A 25,336-nucleotide genomic window follows, 5' to 3' on the forward strand; every position below is an offset into this window, starting at 1 on the left:
GACTGAGGGGGAAGCCAGAGTTGCTGGGATTTTAATGGCTCCTGCTTGCCAAGTGTGGTCATGAGCCTTGAGTGCTCAGACAAGGCCTAATCAAAAGCCCCACACCGTGTGAGTGACAGCATCAAAGTGCATCTGCATACTGAGGGGAATTCTCCCAACTTTCTGATTTCTTCACAATTAAAGTGGCTACGGGAATGGAAATGCGTGCTGTGATGATTTCTTCCTTCTCCTTTTTTCTCTCCTCTCATTTTTTTCTTCTCGTCTTTCCTCTCGTAAACAACATAAGCGCTTCTCCTGTTCGACTGTTATGTTTGTGTACATTATTTCCCAACCCTCAGAAGGCCCAGAGGGGGAGAGGGAGAATTAAAAAGGGAGAAGAAGAGCTGAGGGGTGAAAATGTCGAAATGATGCTAAGAAACATAGCTGAGAGGGAGATGAGGGGAGGGAGGAAAAAACGAGGAGCGTGAGAGAACTGTATTTTCACACCCTTACTGTTTGAAGAACATTTTAGCACCCTGAGAAACTATGCCATGTCAAAAGGAAAAAAAAAAAGACACGCTGCTGCATGAAAACATCTTTCTAGGATACGACAGTGTGACCCACAGCAACATTGGTTAACCAACAAATTATAAACACAACTTGAATGATTTCCCGTTCTAAAACACATTATACACCAGCTTCTCTTTGTTCAGTGGCATTAAAGTTTTTTGTTTCTCTGTTTCTGTCTATTACATATTTTGCAATAAATTTTTCAGACACTACAAGCTCATCAAAAACATTTTTTTGGAGCAGTAGGAAGCAAAAACTCCAGCAGGATAAATTTATTTGTCAGACTCATACTTTCTATCTCCATTTCCCTCCCTCCCATTAGCGGATTGGCTACTCAAGTGCTGCTTCCTATCAAGGGAACTGTGAAAGTCTGCATGAGCCAGAATGATGGAAATTACTTTTCTGGCTTCTCCGTGTGGCATTCGCATCAGGCCAGCAGTGTATTTCAAATGTAATTGAGTTTGGTGCGTTCACAAAGGCAAAACTGTTGTTTGTGACCAAAAGGATGCACATTATTTTGCTTTTGGATATGCTGCCAAACTGTTAACTCCACTGCATTCCCCTCCTTCCATAATTCAGCTGGAACATGTCGGCAATGCCATGTGATTGGTTTTATTTCATACCTGCAACCTTTAGACCTTCCAGTCCGCCCCCACTTCTTCCTCTAAAGTGACTCCAAAGCTCCTCAATTTGGCTTTGATGTTATTAAATAAAAAGACCTCAGGTTGCAACGAGTACACTGGCACTCGCTCACAGCATCGCACTCGACAGCAGCCTTTGGGAGCGCCCCAAATTCAATTTCTTTTATTGCCAGCCTAATGACGATGACGACCTCGCAGAGCAAATGCAAAGTTAAACTTTTATTTGTCACAAGCACTTAGAGATTATTCCTGATCCTGTGACGTCCTTTGTTTTTCATCCACCCGTACCGACAGCACAGGTCAATAGGTTTGGCCACCCCATTTCTGTGTATGTAAGCATTTTTGCCAGCATCTGGAGCGACTAAATGGATATTGGAAGCTGTTGCCGGAGCCGAAAGAATGTTGGACAATGGTTGAGATTGATGAGTGTTTGGGCGCTTTCCCTGTGACCCCACTGCATCTGGCAGGAACAAAGTCAGGCAGGTGTGACAGCCAGCATCCATCTACTAGTCAGCTGTAATAGGGAGGGGGCATTTGTACAGGGACACACACACACAAATACACACAAACACATTCACACACCACAGGCTGTGTCTTCCACACATTTTAGCGAGCAAGGATGCGCACACATATCTGCCCCCCCCACCCCCCCCCCACCCACACACACACACACACACACAAACAAACAAGTGCGCATACATTCATTCAGCCACACACACACACACACACACACACACTGACTCAGAGAAAGAAAAAAAAATAAAAAGCCTTCCTGGCAAGCTTCACCGTGTGTCTTTCCAGGAAGGAGTCGTTTTGCAATGCTGACTTCCTTCAAACGTCTGTGAGCTCTCATGTCTTATTATGGGAGACAAATGGCATGTCGTCCCAACCCCCGAGTCCCTGCTCGTTAGCTCCGGACATGACAACCAACACAACACACATCATGCAACGGCTCTTCTGTTGGTTTCATGTTTGACGTGTGATCATTTCTAGATATACATATATATGAGGCTTATTTGTGGTTGTCAGTCATATAATAGATATCAACAAATCAGTGTCACATCTACCATAATAGATGTCTGACTTTGTTGCTATGTGAGATGAAAAGTCTTCCATGGCTGTTTTTATGGGACACTATGCATGTCTATTTTAAAATAATGTTTTCAATAAATAAACATTAATGAACATCATTTATATCTCAAGTTTGCTTGAGTGTCATCAAATATAGAAGAATCTGCTTTGAGATATTTTTTTTGAGTTTTTAACCCTTAGATGCACGAGTGATTGGACCCTACATTCTTCCATAAGTGGATCAAAAATGACCCGTATAAGAATCAATGTGTATTTATGCCATTTTTGTCATTCTGGTTAAGAATAATCATTTGCATTATTGTTTGTATTATATTTTTGTCCACACAGGAATGATTTATGAGCGAAATATGTTTATTTTTTACTTTATAACACATTTTGAACATTTTGATCATTGGAAAAAGAAGAATATTGCACAGAACAGCAATAGAAGAATGTCAACATCCATTTTGTTGACATTTTTACACTGTTGCTGCTCTCTGTCCCTCCAAGTTTGTGCACTGCATCACCTCTTGTATGATATTACCAGTGATAAAGAGCTTGGGGATGTAATACAAATATTACAATTTCTTTAAAAGTATAAAAAAGGTAACTTAAAATTTTGAACGGAATGATATCAAAAACATGTTTTTTGAAGAATAGCTGGAATATGAAATGATAACAACTTTTCATTACAAAGATATTGGAAGAAAACAACCTCACCATGTCATCTTTGACTCACTTATGCATCTAAGGGTTAAATAATTGAAAAATGACATGAAAAAAAACACGAAAAGAAACAGAGCCCTTTATACTTTGAAAGAATGTCCTGAGTACTTTCTACCAAACTGTTGACAGTGACCCTATCCAGGGGTTACTAAGATACCAGCACAGACACACGACACACAGAGAATAAAACCAAAGTATTTGTACTTTTGAAATGCTACATTAATAGCAAAAGATGTTCAAGAGGCTACTTAAGTGATAGTGTTTTGACCTGTTTTACTGATGGATATAAACCTTTGGCAGAACCAGAGAATATCTACCAACTAAGGCAGAGTTAATATTTAACATGATTCTTATATTAAGACCAGTCAATCAGTTGGAGAGTGATAACAGTGTCTAATCCTTAGGTTAGTCCTTTGCCTCCAGTTTTATTGTGCTATTTACATGTTGCAACAGTCTGACCTAGCACTTGTTAGAAACTAATTTACCTTGGTTTGGCAAATAGCACACAGTTACATTTAATTTCTTATGAATGAAGCAATCCTTCCCTAGTATATGGTCCAGAGTAAGATGGCTTTCCACCTTTGTATTATGCTCAGGGTTTAACGAAGGCCTGAGAAACAGTGACAGGAATAATGTTGTAAAACCAGAATGTGAGAGCCTCGAATAGTAATACAGTATGATGAGAAAAGAGGGTGAATTATGTGCAATTCGACTGTGCAGCACTTCATTACTGATAACCATAACAACCTCTACAGATGCATGGGTTTACACTTGATTTAGTTACTCTTACAGGCAGGGCAATGGATGTAGTAAAAGACGGAAGGAACCCCAACTAGACTACAAACACATATCAACCCAGTCTCCACAAAATGATTTTCCTATTCAAATGAATTGCATTTACAAATGTGTTGTGATGGATTTTAATTTGTTTTTAAATGAACAGATTTTCTCACCTATGACACTGTGTGAAAGGCTTCTAGTTTGATGGAACAGGAGAGTCTGTGCAAGGAAGTGGGAGGAGAGGATGGTGGCATGAAGCTACTTGAATAGGTTTAGAAATTGAACATGGGTTGGTTTAAATTTCAATCCTTTGACTACACATTTGAAGCTCCTCCTCCATTTTCTGGGTTTCCCAGGGTGATGAGTCCTTCCCCATTAAATATATGATTGGTTGGCTGCTCAGGAGAGACAGTAAAGTAATGAATGATGATGCTGATTAGAAACATATTTGTGATACATTACCAAGGACAGGAATACATTTCCATCTAAAAATAACTGAGAATGAAGTTTAGTTGTGAAGGAGCATAATTCTGAGGAGGCTGGGTTGAAAACATAGGACTCAGACTTTAGTGCTGTGCTGGAAGGAGATAATGCTGCTGAATTATTTCAAGGAGATTATTTGCAATTATATATATATATGTATATATATATATATATTTATTTATATATGTAGAGAGAGCGAGAGAGAGAGAGATCAATTAATTTTGCCTTGTGGCTACTTTCCACTCTGTTCACATCACCCACCAATACATTCTGAAGGGACAATGACTCTAAATCATATTGAATCAAAGTAAGTGGTCCTTTGTTTAACTGTCTAATTTCTGTATGCAGATGTACAAATATTGGAATTGCAAACAAAATTTGGGGGAATGAAACAGTGTATGAACTATGAATCTGAGACAAAAAACATTTAAAAAAGTAATTTTATGGCTAGATAGATCCTTTAATGATCATCTACAGGAGTGCCACAGGAGTTTCACAACAAACATATCAACATATCACCACCGAAGTTATTTTTGTGCATTGTAAAATATTATTGCAGCTGGTATAAAAGAACTCCTCTACCTCTCAGATTTGCACATTGCTGAAATCAGAATGTGCTGCTTTTCATCATATATGTGTGTGTGTGTGTGTGTGTGTGTGTGTGTGTGTGTGTGTGTGTGTGTGTGTGTGTGTGTGTGTGTGTGTGTGTAGAGAGAGAGAGAGAGAGAGATTAAGCATCTTGCAACTGAAAAATATTTGAAAAAAAATGGGAAGGAGAAAGTCTGGTGTGAGGCAAACCTAAAATGCAACTACAGCACTTTTCTACATAGTAGGGGTGTAATATGTTCAGAGGAAATGCAAAAAGAGTATAGAGCAGTAATCAGGGAATTAAAACATGTCAAGATGTCACATGTTAAATTATTTACACTACTGTTCAAAAATTTGGGGTCACTAAGACAATTTCATGTTTTCCATGAAAACTCACACTTTTATTCATGTGCTAACATAATTGCATAAGAGTTTTCCAATCATCAATTAGCCTTTCAACATGATTAACTAACACAATGTACCATTAGAACACAGAATGATGGTTGCTGGAAATGGGCCTCTGTACCCCTATGTAGATATTCCATTAAAATCCAGCTAGAATAGTCATTTACCACATTAACAATATCTAGGCTGCATTTCTGATTAATTTAATGTTATCTTCATTGACAAAAAAAAATGCTTTGCTTTGAAAAATAAGGACATTTCTAAGTAACCCCAAACTATTGAACGGTAGTGTATATGTAGCTTAACGGTCGAGATAGTGTTTCAGCGAATTCTAGCCATGTGATTATATAAATAAAACTCACTTGTGTTTCTCTGTGTGTGTGACTAAGATGGTCCAAATATGAGCTAAAAATATCAATTCAAGCCTTCAAAAAAACATTTTAGTGATGTAAAGTTGCACAAATCCATGTACTCCTCTTTTCCTCCACTCAGCTGGAGCTGCCTGCTGTATGAGGAGAATGTTGACATTTAAGCAGTAGAGCCTGAATGCAGTCATGCAGGTTCCCTTTGCAGTAAAAGCATCTCTCAGCGTGGTGGTCGACGCGGCCATTGTTAGAGTGCCTCACTGCATTAAGCCCCGGGGTACTGGCTCCATCCACCCCCACTCACCCACCACCATCAGCAGTGTCACCGTCACCGCTCCCCTCCCTTCACTGCCACGGAAAATCCCCCATGAGCCTCTTCTCTGATGTAAATCACAGGTAGGGGAAATGTGAGCCCGGCTGATGCACCGGCACTGTGCCGTGAAATCTCTGTTGACATTACCGATGGGCGATTCCAGAAAAAGACACAGAGCGAGAGCAGGAGAGGAGGAAGAGAGTGATAAAGAGGGAAAGAGAGTGAAAGAGAGAGAGATGTGAGGAGACGGGAGTATTTCAGGGAGTCACTTTTGACTTTCTTACTTTTTTACTCACTGTCTTGTCTTTGTCACCAGGACGATGGACTGAACTCAGCGGGCTGCACGCTTTCATCCTTCATCCCTCATTGTGATTTGGCATCTTCAATGATTTTTTCCCACATCTTCATAGACTGACACAAAGAAGCTACCTGTTTTGTTTTGTTGTTGTTGTTGGTTTTTTTCTTGTCTTAAAAAATAGAGCTGCTTACAGCTATAATACCCCTTAGACCTAACCTGTTTTCTTATTTTTTTCGTAGATAACCTTTAACAGACGTTGATTGATTTTTTTTTTTCCAGCACTGGTAGATTTTTAATGTGATAGCAAGAGGTGGAAAGATGAGGATAGCTTGAAAATGAAGTGAATGCAACAAGGGAATCAGGGAAATGGGTTACGAGAGGTAATTTCCATGCACACTCCCCCTTTCCAACCACCAGAGAGAAGAGTAAACGACTTTTACTTTAGTATATGAAGTGCTTTCGTATCATTTCTCTTGCTACTTCTTCATTTTGTGCTATCGTAGTGGTGCAGTTGGAAGCAAAAGGTGGCCTCTTTTAGCCAAAAAGATACAATTATGTAAGTGAGAGAGGCCTTGGATATTTGTCTAATGTGTAGTGGAAGGTTGGAAGAGTTTGTCTCTGAGCGACGTGGTAATGCACTCAATGTTTGCCCATGTAGGGTTAGAAAACGGATGAAAGGAACATGGCATCGCTGTCTGCCATGTAAGACAACAGAGATGATCCTCTCTTTTCTCTTGTCTACTTTTTCTCTGTTCCTTGTTCCTTTGTTCTCCCCCGTCCCTTCCCGCTCTCTGTCTCTGGGTCTCTGCTCCAGACAGAGTGTGAAACATGTATAGTGGCATCATGACACACAGAAGAAGTGCTTGTGCTTGTAGCTGCCGTCCACTCCAAGGTGATCTGACATCTTAAAGCGATGCTCTGTGCAATTGCACATTCACTCAGACAAGCGTGTTGACGTTGCTGCCTCGCCAAAGGACCCCTCCTGTCCCCCCTTACCAGTCTGAAGCTGGCTGCCAAGTGCTTCCGTGAAGAGGATGGCTTAATTGTTTCTGCCATAGCCATGCCTCTTCTTCATTTTTCTCTCTTTCCTTCCTAATCCCAGGGACGGGAAAATGGAGCTGTTATTTGCATGTCTAATGATACTCGATATCACAGGCCTCTCAAAGGAGAAGGCACAGATGATTATTAATATAGCCAATGAAGCCCTCATTTATACTGCTTTTTGTTCTTAGGCTTCAGCAAATACTGCTTTTCTATACCTGCCTTGTAAAAATGTGTCCCATAGAGATGTGCTGGCTTTGAATATGAAAAAACTGCAGCCGATAAGTGCATAGCCGTTGTGTGTCTCTCTTTGTGAGTTTGGATTCTGGCATAAGCTACCAATATACAAAAAGATACTTAGCCAAAATAACGCAGCTAGGATATTGATCATGCTGGAGTGGAGATCAGTAGTTATATTCATGAATGTTTACACATATAGGTCATGATTTTTTTCTCTCTCTCTTTTTTTTGGCAACAACTGGTCTCACTCTAAAAACAGCCCTTACATAACGGAGCAAATTTCAGTACAAAAAAAACTTACAACGGTTTGAGTGATCACCTGAATTTATAGCACATAATTGCTGTAAAACTGATATAGCCTATGGTGATTTTGAAGAAACGGCCTACAGTAAAGGTTTGCCATAAGACAAACCATAGTGCTTAACCAAAGCTGTCAGAGCTCATTTTTCAAGCCTCTATAGAGAGAGAGAGAGAAAAAAAAGTATTGTATACAGTACCTGCAGAAATTTTCAACACCAGCAATGCATGCCTTTTCAGCAGTGACAGCTGGCATTGAAACTTGCTAATTTGCACGACTTCTCGGGTTGAGAACAATGACTTTGACAGCTCGAACAGGCACTGTGGAGCACATCTGCATCTTTCCACAAGAATAAGCTCCAAAGAATGGCTCTGACTCTGCGTGGCTTCCAATTATGGAAATTTGAGCATGTCTATATATACGATATAGGAAATAAATCTTGAAATATGCTGATTGGAATGCACAGAAAATTGGAATTGTGAATCTTGTCTACTACAGGTGTGTTCACTGATTTTATTTATGCGTTGAATTAAGTACAATTGATATTATTTTAATTGATCACAAATTCATAATAGATTATGCAATCCATAGTTTCTGTATTAAAATTAGTTCCAGTTTTTGTTTTTATAGTGTGAATCATTTATAGTGTGCACAAAACCTTTTGACTTTTTATCTGAACTATCCTCTAGACATGAAAAACTGCAACACCTTTCCCACCCCATGTTAAAATGATAATGCATTTTAATAACTTTATACAACCTGTTTAATTACATTCCATTATTATGACCTTAAAATCTTAGCTGAGCTTCAGTATAGACCAGTGTAGATCTTAATGAAACCCCATTACAAAGACAGAGCCCTCTGCATAAGTGCACCTTTATGAACCACGATGAAATGAAGTTTAACTTTTAATGTAATTGACTTCATTATATAATTCTGCAGAAAGGCTGCATTGTCATTTTATGCAAGCCATAACTCTCCTTCCCTGCTTTACTTTCCTAACATCAGCTCCAGCCCCTCCACCACACAGACTCACCAGTCGCCATGTGTTGTTAGTGACATTTAGCAAGATCACAGGATCACATGTTTGACAGATGAGTTTGTGATACTTACCCACAGCAACACTCATTTACTCAGTGGTTAAACTATGAGCAAAGAACAGAAAAAAATGAGAAAGCGACAGTGAAAGAAAGAGGGCGGGAGGTAGGGAGAGGAGGGGTGAGGGGAGTAAAATGCTGAAATATGAATTACAAACCCGAGCAGCACCATCTGGACCGAGAAAACACACATCATAGTGGAGAGCCGGCACATTGAATTAGACTTGCTACGGGATCCATCTGCACCTCGTGAAATCAATCTCATTCCTTGATTTGATTAGGTCAGCCACACAGAAGAAAGAGAAAACTGTTGTGCTCCTTGATTAAGCTTGTTTTGTTTAGCACCCCTCGCCACCCACCTACCTCTGGCATGCTGTGTATACCGATGAGTTTGGGACCCACAGGTAGGGTAATGACAGTAGTCGAGGTTAATGCGAAAAAATCTCCCTCTGTTTAACACGCAGCATGTGCGCCACAGCCCCCGTAGCCAAGCTCATTTACAGTTTTTCACAGCGCTTTCTCTTTATTGTTCACAATTTTTCTTTTTTTAAACTTATTTATTTATTTTACTTTGTTTGTCTTGCCCAAATCAGGCTTTTCTAGCAAAGGCTCAGTTCTGGCTGCAGAGCTCTTCTGACAACACGTGAAACTGTCATGAATTGGACAAATTACATCAAAAGTCTTGTTTTATTTTATTTTATTTTTTTCAGTCTTAGTTTTTCGATGTTGAACGTTGCATCAGTGTTGCACACACCAATGAACAGACTGATTGTCCAATGCTCTCTTGTTGTAACAACAGCATATAATGAGCTGGCGGGAAAAATCCATACTGGAGATTGCTCGCACACAACAGGTAATTCTTGAAGTGAGAGCTGATACAGCCAACAGCCTGGATGCATTATGTAGAATTGTTTTTATTTTCTTTTTCCCATTCTCTCTCTCTGCAGTGACACTGTACCCTTGTATGATTAAAATGCATCCTCCCATGTACCCACACTCACAAACAAAAGGCTTTTCATGGGTGGCTAAATCTAATTGTGTTGCCCTCTTGTACTAAAGGTAGCTGCTTTGACTTTGACTTATTCTCCAGAAGCAATAAAGCGCTAGTGGCAATGAATGCAACACATTCAAACAACAAGGATGGACACGGAACACATTAGCCCTGATTGACCTTGGTACAGATTGCACAGAAATCCAGTACAAATTGTCTCGTTTTTTGTTTGTCTCATTAATTCACGCTTGTCCAAGAGAAAAATAAAGCAGAATGAAGGCAGAAGGTGATAGCTTGCCAATGATTCGGTTCTCTGTCCAACAAGAGGGGAAAAAAATAGGTGTGTGTGCGAGAGGAGAAGGTATAACACTGGGAGTCTCTGTGCTGATTGTAATTACTGTACTATTTCTGAGTGGAGCTGGCTTCAATTACAAACTGTCACCTTTGCCTGTACGTGGGTCATGACCCCATCTCTTCCCCATTGTCTCAATAAAGCAAGAGTGTCTGCAGTGATAATAAATGAACAGAAAAACATGTAAGGGACTCTTTCCTTTTTTTGGCCTCCATTAATACTGCGTTTGACCTCTGAGAGAAGCGATATTGATTATTGTTCTACTGCAACAGATGCCCACAAATCCCTGTGGATTTAATTCTTTTGTGACCAGTGCAAGTGAACAACAATCCCAGCATTTAAAAAGCTTCATTTTTACTGAGTTATGGGAAAAAATCCGTATTTGCTCACCACAGACGTAAAAATGACTGAGTCTTATAGCTGCTGAAGGGATTTACTTAACACCTTTAAATACGGTCTCATTTGAGTTATGAAGACGGCAGAGCTGACAGTATTTCAGGCTATAACATTTCGGAATGAAACTTTTCATTTCCAATGTCGCAGCTCCACGGATGTTCACTATATGGTTTTCTCCAATAAAATCTGTTGTGGTTCACACCAGAAGGGAACTTTTCTGTCCAATTTGATAAACCGCTACGTGCCATGAGACAGACTGGAGGGAAAATGTTCCCAAGAATAGCTAAGTGTATCATATATCATGCATCGCACCATCTGTTCCGTACATTCAAAATGTTATTGCAATATTTAGAATTACAGATTATTCATGTAGGTGTAATTAACAGTCGAAATCCAACAAATGGGAGGAATTAATTTCCAGACGTCTTTGAGCAGAATCTATCTGGAGTAACTATTTAGGCTACAGTTGCCTAAGGGTGTACAGATGGAAAAAAAAAAAAAAAGCTCTAATTTTGCCTCTTATTGATCCACTATTGCAGTCTGAGGCCCTCTTAAATAAAGTCTGTGGATTTGTTCTGAGACTGGGTTACACTGACTAGATAAAAAGAACTGGGCCATAATAACTGACTGAACTGAATAGAAAATGGTCAACATCTGGCTGTTACAAAGGGTGCTATGTAAACTAGTCCACACAACACATGGCCTTGGGGATCCCATACATTTTACATAACAGCATGCAGTCTCCTCCAGATTTAATGCTTAACATGACATTTCCCACCGCGATGATCACCTGGTCTGGTCATGCAACGTCAGTTAAAGCCACAAACAAGCAAACGTCAGGATCGTACTAAACGTGACATTTAGCGTGAGCAAAGTGATGCATTATACAGCACTGCAGCACACCACACACTGATGCTCTGTACCTCTGTCAGTTTCTACATTAAATGTAATCAGATGCCGCAGGAATATAACAATTGTGGAAGATGCATAAAAACTTGTACTCAAGTACTGTGCAATTTTGAGCTACTACTACTTTTCTAGTACCACTTCCTGCTTTGTTAAACATCTATTCCTTTGCATTTAAGGGGCAAATGTAGTATATTTTACTATGTTCCATTATCTTTACCGCCACTACAAGGATTCCTCTTCAGATTTTAAAGCAAACTTTTTCAATACAAAGAAATGTTTAACATTCAGCTATCACCTTGCTCTTAGTTCCACTAAAAAAAACCCCAAAACTCTTGTTTACATTTCAATGTCACAAGAGTTAAAACGATCTGAAACTTTTCAAAAAAAGAAAAAGAAATGCACTAAAGATTACAGAACTGAGGTATTTAACTGTACATAAAGCAATAATAACAGTGGTAATAATAATAATAATAATAATAATAATAATAATAATAATAATAATAATAATAATAATTGTACAACAGTAAAGTAAAATACATCTTCTGCTGTTCTCTTCACTTTACTGACACTGTTGCTGTATTCTGAATGACAATTTTGAATGCAGGAAGGAGGGCTTTCCTTTTTCTGTGAGGGTGCTGTTGTCTCAAGTAAAAAGATCTAAGTACTTCCTCCCTCCATTATAAGTCGCAAACACAATTGTAGATTGAATTCAACAAAAGAAGCAGTCTGTGACCCATACCAAGGATCAACCAAGGTAGAATTCAGAGACAGCAGTCCAACGTACTGTGTGCAGTAACAGACAGTAGCTGACAAGCTGCATCACAGTGACAGCATCTCCTCCCTCTCACTTCTCGCTTCAGTCCCCTCTCCCTCTCCAGTCCTACTGGTACATACACAGGAGGAGAACATGTCCTATCTACCATTTGCCCTGACAAGGAGCAAAATCATTAGTTCCCTCTGTAGGGCTACACTTAAGCATGAGGAAGCCAGACCAGAAGCAGGGGCGGAGGAATGGGGTCGTGGTATGTGGGAGTAGAATCTGTAGAATCTTCCTCATTAGGACACGTTGATTGTTCAAGTGATTGCAGTGAAAGCTCATCTTCAGCTGGGACTGATATATTTCCTCCGCTGACAGGGTAAGCAGTCCCATGCAGCCCGATTGGGACTTGTGGTTGTCAAATGGAGGTGTGCACATTCCTGTATGTATGTGTACTGGCAGTGAGTACTGCAAAGTACTACCACGGGAAAATTTCTTCAGTCAACTAAGGCTTTCTTCATCCATTTCAACTGGAGCTTCAAAACATATGGATGTCTGTGTTTTCAACAGCCAAAGAAATGCGACTGAGGCAGGAGTCATAATAAGTTTACTGAAGTTGCCTGAATAAAGACGCTACACCCACTGACGACATTATTTCCTTGTGATATATTCTGTTATTGCTCATACAATAATGCCACAACTGCTTGCTTTGATTACAAGTACTGAAGAATGAAAGCTGTTGGACATTTCAGTTTTATTTCAGGTGTGGGAAGATTTAGACTTTACAGTCAAGAGAGACAGACTGCTGACATTTCTGCTAACATTGTTACCAGTCAAATTCAAAATCAACACAGTCATAATAACAATGTGTGCTTAGAATACTGTATCAGTGTTTAGTGACTACAGTGTGCATTGTGGCACATAATCATCACAACGACAGTGTGCTGTTATCCATTATCTGCTTGTTTCCTGAATGCCACAGTCAATGTCACTGATTGTTGGTGCTGTTTTAGTTGCCCAGGCAACTCGGTTAATGACAGGAAACTGTAACAGACTTTTTTTTTTCATGTCAGTAATGGTACTCTTTGATGACCATTTGTGCACTCCAGTGTGAAGGCTGTCTACGAAGTGGGCAACCAGGACATGCAGAGGAGACAGCGGTGAGAACTGCAACTGGTTACAGCCAGCTCACCTCAACTTTCTGTGAATTTAGAGTTAAAGTGGCAGGTAGTAGCAAACTGATGGTTGAAAGTATGACTTTCTTTTTCTAAAGAAAGAACACAGTGTGCTTTTCTTGTAAGGGAGAAGAGTTATTCATCTACAAATTTTTTGTTAGTTGTCTAAGCTATAATGCAGCATTGTGCTACCTGGACAGCTCTGTTGTAATGTCATTAAAATGTTTGATGCACCAACTGTTAACAAAAACACAAATAAAGCCCCCTATAAAACTGGTCACAGTGCCCTAACACTCTAAAATGGTTTGGTCAGTGTTATGTCTCTTTACTGTGCAGACTGATACATTTTTTTTCAATGAAGATAACATTAAATTAATCAGGAATAGAGTATAGACATTGTTAATGTGGTAAATGACTATTCTAGCTGGAAATGGCTGATTTCTAATGGAATATCTACATAGGGGTACAGAGGAACATTTCCAGCAACCATCAATCCTGTGTTCTAATGGTACATTGTGTTGGTGCTGTGTGATGCAATATGAATGTCATTTAAAGCAAAAAAATAAATAATAATAATAATTAAAAACTATTTGGAGTATCTGCTACACCATATAAAAAAGACTCAAAATGGTTCACACACATGGAATCTTCAAAGTAAAAAGTAATTTTTCATATTTTTTAAAATTTTCTTTTTAGATGCACTCCCCAACAAGATCACACCAGTCATTATATAATGATTGATTATTTTTAGTACACAACAAATAAAGTGTTGAAAATTCCTGTATTTTTTATTATTTTTATTTTTTTTTTTTATCTTAAGATGCATCGCAGAAAAACAAGATATCAAAATATCAGTTTCTTCCAGTAATAATCTAGAGGGTTGGAGCGACATCCCCATCTTGCAGAAAACATTAACCTACAAATGTTTTGGAGGCACCAGCTTTGTGTTAGATTTTACACTATAACTTTCCAGAGGTGCATACACAGTATGGTCAGTTTCATGACCTAACTGTGTATGCACAGCTGGAGTCTATCCCAGCTGACTTAGGGTGAAGGCAGGACACCCTGGACAGGTCACCAGTTTATCACAGGGCTACATGTACAGACAAACAAGCACACTCACATTCACACCTATGGGCAATTTAGGGGATCTTATAGCTGCACGTTGCTAACCATCAAGCCACTGTGCAGCCCAAATAAAAATAAAACACAGTTGGGATTAGAATTTTGACATGATTTCTGATTTATTTCTTGCCTTTTATCGACTCTTGTTCATAAAAGGCAAGAAATACATCAGATAGTTTCAAAATTTATCTATTCATTTATTTATTGTGTGTGCATTTGGAGTCAACTGTTTGTGACTATATTACACAGTCCTCATCAGCAGACTGACTTAGCTCATGTGCCACCGAATTGTAAATATAGAAGCGTTCCATTGCTCTCAGCATCTCTGTGACTTTTCATCCATGATTGACTTAAACGTTGGGATTAACAGCTCATTTTTGAAAAGAGGTTTTGGCACAAATACATATTTCTACATATTTTACAAATTTAGCATTGTAGTACATACATCTGTACATGGGTGACCTCCCCTTGCAGTATTAGTGCCAAGTGAAGAAGTGGAGTGTCAGTTCCAAGCACACCAGGATTAAATCCCAAATGCTTTGCTAAAAATATATATGATACATGGATCAACCAAAACCAATATGCAAGCTAAAATAGTCAGTTTGCCCCCCTTTGTGAGAAACACAGATGTGCAGTCATATATGCTGAGCTGCAGGCATTACACTACATGCAAGAAGTTACACATAGGATAAAAAAACAATGACAGACCATCATTAATTTAAGCTCATTTATAGAGTTTCTCAGTGTGCAGGATGTTGCGAGGCATTTGTGTTAATGAGCTACATCATTCATGTGAAATGATGGCACAATTAGGAAAACAAAAGTGCAAGGTGTGACAATTTAAGCGAATGTGCTTTGTCAGTGTCTGCAAACAACACCTCGGAGACAGTATATGCATAAAAGCGTGCTTATAAAAACATTGCGGGGGGTTTAGAGGTCGGGATTTTTACCGACAGATTTCTACCTTGCTATTCTGCACCCTAACCACGCTCCCACAGGAATCTCTGCTGAAACACTGTGGCAGGAAATGAAATTAAAGCTGCTGAATACAGATGTTTTGATGCATGCCTGTGTGCTTGTATGTGTGTGTGTGTGTGTGTGTGTGTCTGAGAGGTATGTATGTTAACAAAAATACTAACTGAAAAGAAGAAGGCTGGCAGCCATGCCCCAGCTACACTGAGCATAGTTGGATTTGTAAATGTTGCTTCTCTGCTCTCCTCTGAAAGTCACTCACCTCGGGGATCAAGGGGCTTATGAAAGGTGACTTACAGTAAAGGAGGTGCTCTGTCTGTTTATGTGAATAAAAGCAAAGTTCTTCGCTTCTGTCGTGTCAAAACCATGGTGTTTCTCTTTTTCTCTGACCTCTTTCTTTCCACTCTGTTGTATCGCCTGCTTGTCCAATGTGCCTTTTTAACTTAAAACAGCAGAAGGTTATTCCTGCTCTTCTGTCCACAGATGTTTGAACAGCCTTATGTAGCACTGTCAGACTCATTAGTTATACTCAGACCGTGCGGCAAGTGGGATCCAAGCACTCAGCCTATCAAGTAATGCAGCTTTAGTGAACTAATGAAAGTGTAATTACAAAAATAATGAGCAACATGCAGTATCGTCCAGTAACTTTGGGGCTAGCTGTTTGTGAATATGAATCATCATGTGCAGAGTTTCCTCTTTAATTTTTTATAGATTTTCTGGTCTTGCTGTGTTATAGAATGCACATTCAAAGCATATCGAGCTTCTTCGCTTTGTGAATTTCAGACTGTAGGGAGCAATATGCTCCACGGTGTGTGTTTGTATGATGTATCTGTGATATATAACAAGGAAACAATGTAGGCTAAGGTCCATTTCCTGTGCTACTTATAAATTTATTGGCCCCAGCGGTCCTCGTTTAGCAAAGTGTAGGCTATGTTGAGCCACGTTTAGTATCTGTGCTACACTTGTTTCCGCAAACTACAGCAGCAACAACAACACATTAAAGTCATATTGTACACTTACCTGCATTTACATGGTGAGAACTTCTAGAATCTGCTGAGCATGTCAGCTTGCATTCATTAAGACCCCCTGTCTGTTTACACAGGGGATCAAACCGGGGACTCTGCTGCGCTTTTTAACTTAATCTCTTCTTTTTCTTCTTGTTTTGATTTCAGCTACACACGGACTTGGATGTGGGCAACAAGAACATCAAGTACGTGTTAGCAGGTGAGGGGGCAGGCACCATCTTCGCAATCAATGAGTTAACAGGTGACATCCATGCCATGAAGAGGCTGGACCGTGAGGAGAAGGCCGAGTACACACTAACAGCCCAGGTCGTTAATGCCGATACAGATGAGCCTTTGGAGCCACCGTCCGAGTTCATCATCAAAGTCCAGGACATAAATGACAATCCACCGCAGTTCATTGAAGGCCCATACCGTGCCTCCGTTCCAGAAATGTCTGCTGTTGGTAAGTCACAATAGACACACCTCATTTCTGCTCTCTGCCTCACACAGCAGCCTAATCAGTGTGTGAGATTTCCGAGACGGCTGATCTCTAATGGGCTATTGCATAAAAATAATGAGTGAATAAGAACAAGAGGAAATGAGTATGCCTATTTACATGCTTGCCTGCTATGAGTATTTCGCCAAATGAAAATACAAGAATAATGAATCAAATCAAATCACTGGGACTTCACCCATAGCTCAGTGCTGCAACTGAACAACTGGCGTCAGTGTCAACACACACTTAGGGAAGGCCCTCTACAAACAGCCCACTCGCAAAGAACTAACAACATGCAAAGCACGAACCAGACAATTTTATATTGTAAAACTAAGCAACTCACTACACCAGGAGGGCAGGGGAAACTATACTAAACTTTTACTGTCACACACAATCAGAATTTTGCAGCAACTGAAAAAGCTCCACTGGCACATTTGAGAGATGCTGTAGCAGCATCAGCACATGTAGATACAGCACAAGCCCTCCTGGCAAGCATAAAAAAATGTTTTCCTCTATTTTGTATAGGTCAAGGGCCATACCATCTTATGATGTGAACCATTTGGGAATATATAGAATTTTTACTACATTCTTTAACATTTTCCTGTGTGCAGTCAGTTATGTGATATAAGCTAGTGAACACTATACTTAATATTTATGGAAGGATTAGAATGCTTCAAATGTAATATTTGATAGATGACAGAATGGAAAAAAGAGAACCAGATGTAGGAACCACTGTGGATGATCTTATTTTGTATAAGAGGAGCTTAGATCTGGTCAGCTGAGCTTTTTCATTCCTTCAACAACAATAAAGCTCAGTAGACCTCCCTGTGGAAAAGTCTGCACAGGGATAGTTTTTAATTCAAGATTTTTGCATCTTCGTATAATCATAGAGAAAGCAGAAGCACAAACTCACAAACTGTCACAAAGCCTGACAACGCTGACTGATGCTAATTGCCCCAAGCTACCACTCTTCAAGCTCTACAAACTGGTACACAAACCACTGCAAACACATTCTGTTGCACCGTATGCTAATATATTCATATATTCTCATTCATATTCAATTCATGCATTTAAATGACCACTGTGTGATGACAATGTATAGCTCATCTAGGATTGACAGAAGCCTGTAAGTGGATCATTGCACTGTGTTTTTTCTTCATGGGAGCATCACCACTGACCCCAGAGCAGCAGGAGTCTTGTAGAAAAATGCTTCCATCAGTAGCAGGAAAGAGATCAGAGTGTGTCTTTATGCCGTTTTGACATTGGAGGAGTTCAGTGAGGGTGTTGAGGTCTGTTGTTGGGCGGTATGCGCTTGTTATTGTGTTTCCTCATTGAGCTTCCTCTTGTTACCTGTCACAAAGCTGACATAACATGCTAGGGCAGATGGTGTTATGTATGTAACGGAATCTGTTTGGTATATCCCATCTGTAGGATGCAGCCTCTGCATTGTTTCTTTGAGACAACAGTGATTTAGCTTCAGCTTCACATGATGATCACAGCTGATTCCTATTAGCTGCTGCAGTGGTGAAAGCAAAAAGGAACAAAACACAATGCAAAAGCACGCATGTAAACCCGGGATAACAGTGAACTCTTCTTGTTTGAACTCTGTTGCTTGATCCCTGCTGCTCACTGTTTTGGATCTCAGTTAAAATGTAGTTCTCCAAGGGTTTTGTCAGTGCAGTGCAGGGACAACCATAGTGATGGGGGAAAGAGCAAAGTGGTAGTTGACAGCAAGCTGTGATGTGCCAGTGGGACTAATGCATAAGAAATGGAAATCGGCATGTCTTTGTTGATTGTTGTTCCCTTTTGTCACTACTGATTAATTAAACATTCACGAATGCTCAGTTGTTTGCTTGAAAGGCTTTTCTTTCAGCAACTAGTTTTCCTCTTGTTAAGTTTTCATGTGCTGCGGCATTATGAGAGGAATTAGACACCCCGGACAAACAAACAATAAGTCATTCATCTCTCTTGCCTCATATTCATAAATCATCGGTTTCTTTACAGTAGTGTTTCATCTTTATTGTGCTGAAATGAAAATTTGTGCAAGACTCAGTGGATTTTTGGAAGTGTCTAGAGCAGTGGATAACTAATAAAGTCCACAGGAAAGTGAACAGAAAATAAACGAATATAGGTGAAGTGTGCTGCATATGAACAAATCTCCAATGCGAGAAGAAACTGGGAACCATTAAAATGTAATTACAGCCCATTGCTAAAAGGTGCCGCATTATGTCTGGTATTGAGTTCAGACAATGCTGAGTGTGCTGATGTATTTCTGCTTAGCGTGAACCCACCTGCGTCGAATAATCAAAAATCTAATCCAGACCGTAACAGCCTGCTTCTCCTGACGATGTTATCCACTTACAGAGCTTGTCAGTTCCACTCCAGACTTATCAATGTCGTAGCACTTCCACGCTTATCAAGAGTGTATCCACACGGTATCAGTAGACCAGGCACAAATATCAACACCCACCTTTTATCTGTCAAGGGCTACGGCTAGATAGAAAAACCCCTCATTGAATGTCACCATCCCCCATAGGAAGCGGTCCCCACAGCCGGATGAGATATGTGACATGGGCCACTGAGGTCGCCATGTTTCCTGTGTGCGGAGGGGCATAGAGGTTAATGGGAAATGAAGGAGAAAGACCTTTTGTTCTTCCTTTATAAGGGCCAGTCGGATAAGACGTGCGGCTTTCGGTGACTTTTCTATGACTTTCAATTTCCTGAATGGCTCAGAACGAAGGTGACTACCATTTTAATTGTTTAGTGAATCGTGTCTCTCTAAGTACAGTACAACAGTGAGAAGAAGTGGAGAGCAAAGGAGTTAGGAGAAATAACCAGTCAGAATAGAGTTTGATGTCATGAGCATAAGTAGGCAGGATAAGTCTGCTGCCAGTAGTGGGTTCGTACCAGTACCGCATTGCTTCAGAATAAGGGTCTCTATGTGGGGCTGTTTTTAAGTGGGGAAAATTCCTCTCCAAAGTATTGAATTTTTAGTAACTAGGAAACCAGCTAACAGTTATTTAAAGCTTCAAAAAGTGATTTTTTTTTTTTTTTTTTGCCACTTAGGGGAAACAGAAGAAGCTAATGCAACACTAAAGGATAAACCTGTTTTTTTTTGTTTTTGTTTTTTTAACTTGGCAATAATGTAGCTGTTGTGGCTCTATGAGTCATGCTAACAAAAGAGCATATAATGGGGCAATGAGTGCAAGCTCCCTGCAACTTTCCAAAAATGTGATCAGTAAAGGTTTGTTTTTGCGTCTGAACACAGAAATGACCTTGTATCAATGTTAATGCATTGTGATCTCCTTCAACTGATCGCTCTGCATGTTCATGCAATTACATCACTGTTATCATGATGCATCAAGGTTTCTAAGTCTGACATCAACAGGTTCCATTCTTTATAGTCTGACTCACCAGAAACTGTGAACTGTGGGTATATACCTGCTGTTTAAGCTATGCAGTTCATATAGAATTTTCCTCCCATTCTGCTGTCTGTGTGCTACCGTTTTTAAAAACCCCATCTCTACAGGAAGCAGAAACCTCCAAGGTAGCAAAGTACATGCTCAAAATGGCAAGTTTTGGAAAGATTGTGCAGTAAATCAGCCCTACTTGGTTCTTTCTGAATTATGCATTCAGTGATAGAACTTACCTACAAAAGAAGTTCTCCTGGACTCTGTTTTGCACAAGTACCCTCACCTGCACCCTGGCCTTAGCACAGTCAGACCATTCTCCAATGCTGACACAGCTGTCGACATAACGTAGATCTGGTCATGCAAAACAGCTTGACAAAAGATTTCTTCCTTATCTGGCAGCAGATCAGTAAGTGCAGAAACACCACCAATTAGGTTGTCTTTCAGGACAGTGGTGCTGTCTTTCTGTCTCTTCCTCCATCCTTGGAGTCTCATGTTCCACTTGATTTAGCTCCTCAAGGGTTGGAGAGTTACTTGATGTCAAATCGAAGTAGCATTTCATAGCAATGCAATTAGCAAATCGTAAAAGCTGCGAAGTAAGATACACATTATGCAGCATGGCTGATCCAGAGTTTAAACATGTCAGTGGTTTTACCAATTCATACTTTGCTCCTTGTGTGAGAGATATACACGACATACTTTAAATGGTGTGTCATGTAATGCTCCATCATGTTTTAAATCTCTGACAGTAAATTTTGGACTGACACATGACTTTAAAAAGTCATATCACAAAATAAACCACAGTATTTGTCAAAAAAGTTGCAATGAGATGCATTACCATTCAAAAGTTTGGGGTCACCAAGACAGCTTCATTTACAACAACTTCAACTTCACAATGTAGCATTAGAACACAGGAATGATGGTTGCTGGAAATGTTCCTCTGTACCTCTATGTAGACATTCCATTAAAAATCTGCTGTTTCCAGCTAGAATAGTCATTTACCACATTAACCATGTCTAGACTGTATTTCTGATTCATTTAATGTTATCTTCATTGAAAAAAACTACTTTTCTTTCAAAAATAAGGACATTTCTAAGTGACCCCAAACTTTTGAGTGGTAGTGTATTTTCCTCAAATCTCAAAACCATAGGCCAACCACCTTCCTCATAAGAGTCAGTGGGGTAATCCGCCATTGCATTTGAGTTTCCAGAAAGTCAGCATCACAAACCATTGTGGTGGGATGAATATACAGGGTGATTAGGTCAGCCAGCAAGTTGCCATGCAGATGGAGTTTCCTCATGTAATTGGCAAAATGGCCATTCTAAATGGCCATTTTGCCACTTGCCACACTTGCCACACTTAAATCTAAACTTTACAGTGATTCATGTAAAAATCACCTGGTTTCTGGAAACTATAGCAAGTTTGTGCTTTTCAGCCTGATAGTGTAAAACTATTTTGTTAAACTGTTTTATTAAGATGAATTGATTTCTTTGTGTTTTATCTACTTGCTTTTATTTTCTTGTTTAGTTGTGTGTGCTATAAAATTATAAAAAACACAGTGATGTCGGTCATATTCAGTTCATCCTAATGATAAATTATTTCCATGCTAAAAATATTAATTCTATCTGTTGTCTGGATAAAATTTTAATTAGCACAACTTTATTCACATACAGTTAATTTTTAAACCATGTAATTGATTGTGCTGTGTTTTAAAAATTCAAGGTTTGAGCAATATTCTCTGCGTGTAATCCTCAGACAAATAAGATAAATCAAAACATCATTTTTAAAAAAATCTAATTAATATACTATACCTCTGCATGTCTCGTCTGCATTCTCAGTTACATAAGTACATTCATTAGATAGTTGTATTTTACTGTCACGTCAGTAAAAACTGAGAGTTTTGCTTATTTGTGCAGGCCTTGCCATGAATAGAATTTTAATTCGTTTGCACGCATTGCACAGATCTCCCAGGATTAGTAGATCCTGTTTCCCTGTTAATGGGGTCTTCGACTTTAAGGCCAGTACAAGCTGACAAATTCCCTCGTATGTCTGTCGACCATATGCTGGAATTATGAGGCTCTGCCACCCATCTGCAGTTAACAAGGGGGCTGTGATGTAGTTGGAAATTACAAAGTCTGCTTGAAGTGACGCTTCAGGTAATTAGGAGGAGGTCGCTAGACCCTCCTCCCTGTGCTGAGGGGGAGGGGGTGCAAATGACAATAATTGCTACGCTGCGAAACAAACTTGACGAAAGTTGTTTTGCTAGATGGAACTCATGCAAGAGATGCCCCAGGAGTGTTGGGCTGTGAATGTGCTTCATTATCAGGGCGATTAATAAACGGGAGCACAGACAGATGGCCCATCTCCTCTTCACATGGGCCGTGCTCTCTGAAACCCCAGCAAAATGAATACCTGTATGGAAGCACAGATCCTTGCCAAATGTGTCAAGATCTGCTAAATTAGAGTGTAGACATAAAATTGAAGTGACATTAATAGATTACCTGGAGTTGATTTGCATTTTCAGAGTTATTATGGGTGTGGGTAACAGGCACGGCCGTCTATGTAGGGCCTTAATGATGTTTCTGATTATGCTCTCATCACCACCGGCAGCTGGGAAAATAAGTAAAGGCTTGTCATCACAGATTTGGACGATAAATGAGCCAACTTGATCAAGGGGAGACGTATGGAAATGAGCAAGATGCAGACCTTTATAAGAGCTGATCATTTCATGGTTTCAACATACAACAGAATGCTCACTGTGATCATAGATGATTTAATACACTCACGATTTTAGAAGTGAAACGCTCATACATAATCCTGCATGAAGGATAACATTGTTAAATACTGCTGTATGTTTCTAAAAGCTTGTGTGTTGCTATGCATATCTATCTGTCTGTCTGTCTGTCTGTCTGTCTGTCTGTCTGTCTGTCTGTCTGTCTATCTATCTATCTATCTATCTATCTATCTATCTATCTATCTATCTATCTATCTATCTATCTAATGCTTGTTTTTTTCCTTGCATTTTTCGAGACATTGCAATCTGTCTTTCGAATCAATAGAGGGAAAGCTGAGATATTTTCAGACCATTTCATGCTCCACTTGGGCCAGATGTTCTATAAAAAAAAAATCCCCTTCCTTGATATACCAAAAAAATATATATATTATTGTTCTATGCTGATCTTGCAGTAAATCTCAAACATTTCTTGGTCTTGGAAAGTCTGAGTCTGAATGCATTAAAAACAGCTTAAGCTGAATAAACCCTCGCAGTATTTCAGGGTCACAGCAACCCACATAAGTAAAAGAAACACATTTATAGTGCATCTTTTATCTGGCATTTCTCTGTTGAGCTTTGAGCTGAGAGCTAAGAGGGAGAGTGTCTGGTGTTTGTGCCTCTCTCTTCTCTGATCCTAGACTCTGGTCTGCAGCTTGGCAGATGGGCAGAGTGGCAGGGGGCCCCTGGCCCTTTAACATAGTGGGCAGCTGGGCCAGAGATGGGCCAGAGATGGGCCAGTGCTGGGCCAGTGCTGGGCCAGTGCTGGGCCGGAGCACATCTGACGAGCAGGCTCCAGGGCTGGGTAGGGACGAGGCAGACCGGGGCTGTGATGATGGTGGTGGGTGGCTCACAGGCTGAGCTGGGGTGAGAGGGGGTCAGGGCAGTGAACCTGGCCAAGGCTCTGACTCTCCCAGGCCTCTCTAACTGCCAGGAAGCGTGCATGCCAGCCTGCCCTTTTCTGTGGCTGTGCTAAATGGGGATAGGACAGGCCTCCGAGGCAGAAAGGATTTAACTGACATGCTGGAGCTCCTTTGTAAATAACCTGCTACTCCTATCTATCTCACCTCAATTGGCAACAGCATCTGCACTTGTGCATCTCCATGTGTGTGTGTGTGTGTGTGTGTGTGTGTGTGTGTTCATAGTTCTGTGTATGTGGGTGTATTTGCTGCCTTGTTTTAATTCACCTCTGTTTGTATCTGTGATACTGGTCACCTGTCAGTTACCCAGTTACTCCTTTTTTGGTGTGTATTTACATTCTTCTGTGCTGCTCTTGCCTATATCAGTATCCAATTAATTGCGTATTCAGCATCTCTCTGTTTCACACTAAGCCATTACATAGCCTATATAAGAAAGAAGGGCAAGTCATATTTTCCCCAAGTTAACGTATCTGGTGTTCAGGAATTTAAAAAAAAAAGCCCAAAACAAAACAACACAAAACATACACACACGCACAGTCACAGCTGCTCAGTATCACATACAAATGTGTATTACTAATTCATCAAATGTTATTTATTATCCAATGTACCTCTGAATTATGTATGTAACATCATCAGTCATTGGTCCAGATACAGTAATATGAGCCCTTTAGAGCCCCCTTGGGTATCGCCTTATTTATTTATTTTTTTCTCCTAGAGAATACACACAAGCATGCATGCAAACACTGCACATAAATGCATGTGTATCTCATGCATGTACACAGATCTCACATACACAAGTGCACTAACACACATACCTTCTTTGTAAGCATAAAGCCACTGTGTAAAGACACTGTTGTTCAGGTGTAATTTGTCCCTTCTCCCCTGTGTAGCCTGCAGAGATGCACTCTCTTTGTAACTCACTCCCTGCACACACTTTTTTTTCTTCTCCTCTGTACTTCCTCATCTCTCGCTCTCCCTCCTTTTTTGGTCGCCATTGCTCTCCTTTGCTAAGCTAATGGTCTCTCTCACTCTTCCCTTGAGGGAGAACAAAAAGTAGCTGGCTTCTAGGTAATGAAGCCCTTCAATGTGATCTGCATAAGATTGCCTCCCTTGCTGCCCTGGCTGCCTTGCCCCAATGAATAGCAAAAGACTCTCAATGAGACT

The 25,336-nt window shown here is 40.0% G+C and overlaps 1 protein-coding gene across 4 annotated transcripts in view; it reads left to right on the forward strand.

Moving 5' to 3' along the window:
• Nucleotides 1–25,336, forward strand: part of cdh8 (cadherin 8) — a 101,534-nt gene that overhangs the window by 20,659 nt on the left and 55,539 nt on the right. For all 4 annotated transcript variants that reach the window (XM_023261734.3, XM_023261732.3, XM_055012275.1 and 1 more), the window contains exon 3: nucleotides 16,745–17,039. In XM_023261734.3, coding sequence (XP_023117502.1) covers nucleotides 16,745–17,039 — 295 coding nt within the window. The remainder of the gene's footprint in view (nucleotides 1–16,744; nucleotides 17,040–25,336) is intronic.

Source organism: Amphiprion ocellaris, chromosome 1 (assembly GCF_022539595.1).
Source record: "Amphiprion ocellaris isolate individual 3 ecotype Okinawa chromosome 1, ASM2253959v1, whole genome shotgun sequence".
In the NCBI taxonomy this organism is placed as follows: Eukaryota; Metazoa; Chordata; class Actinopteri; family Pomacentridae; genus Amphiprion; species Amphiprion ocellaris.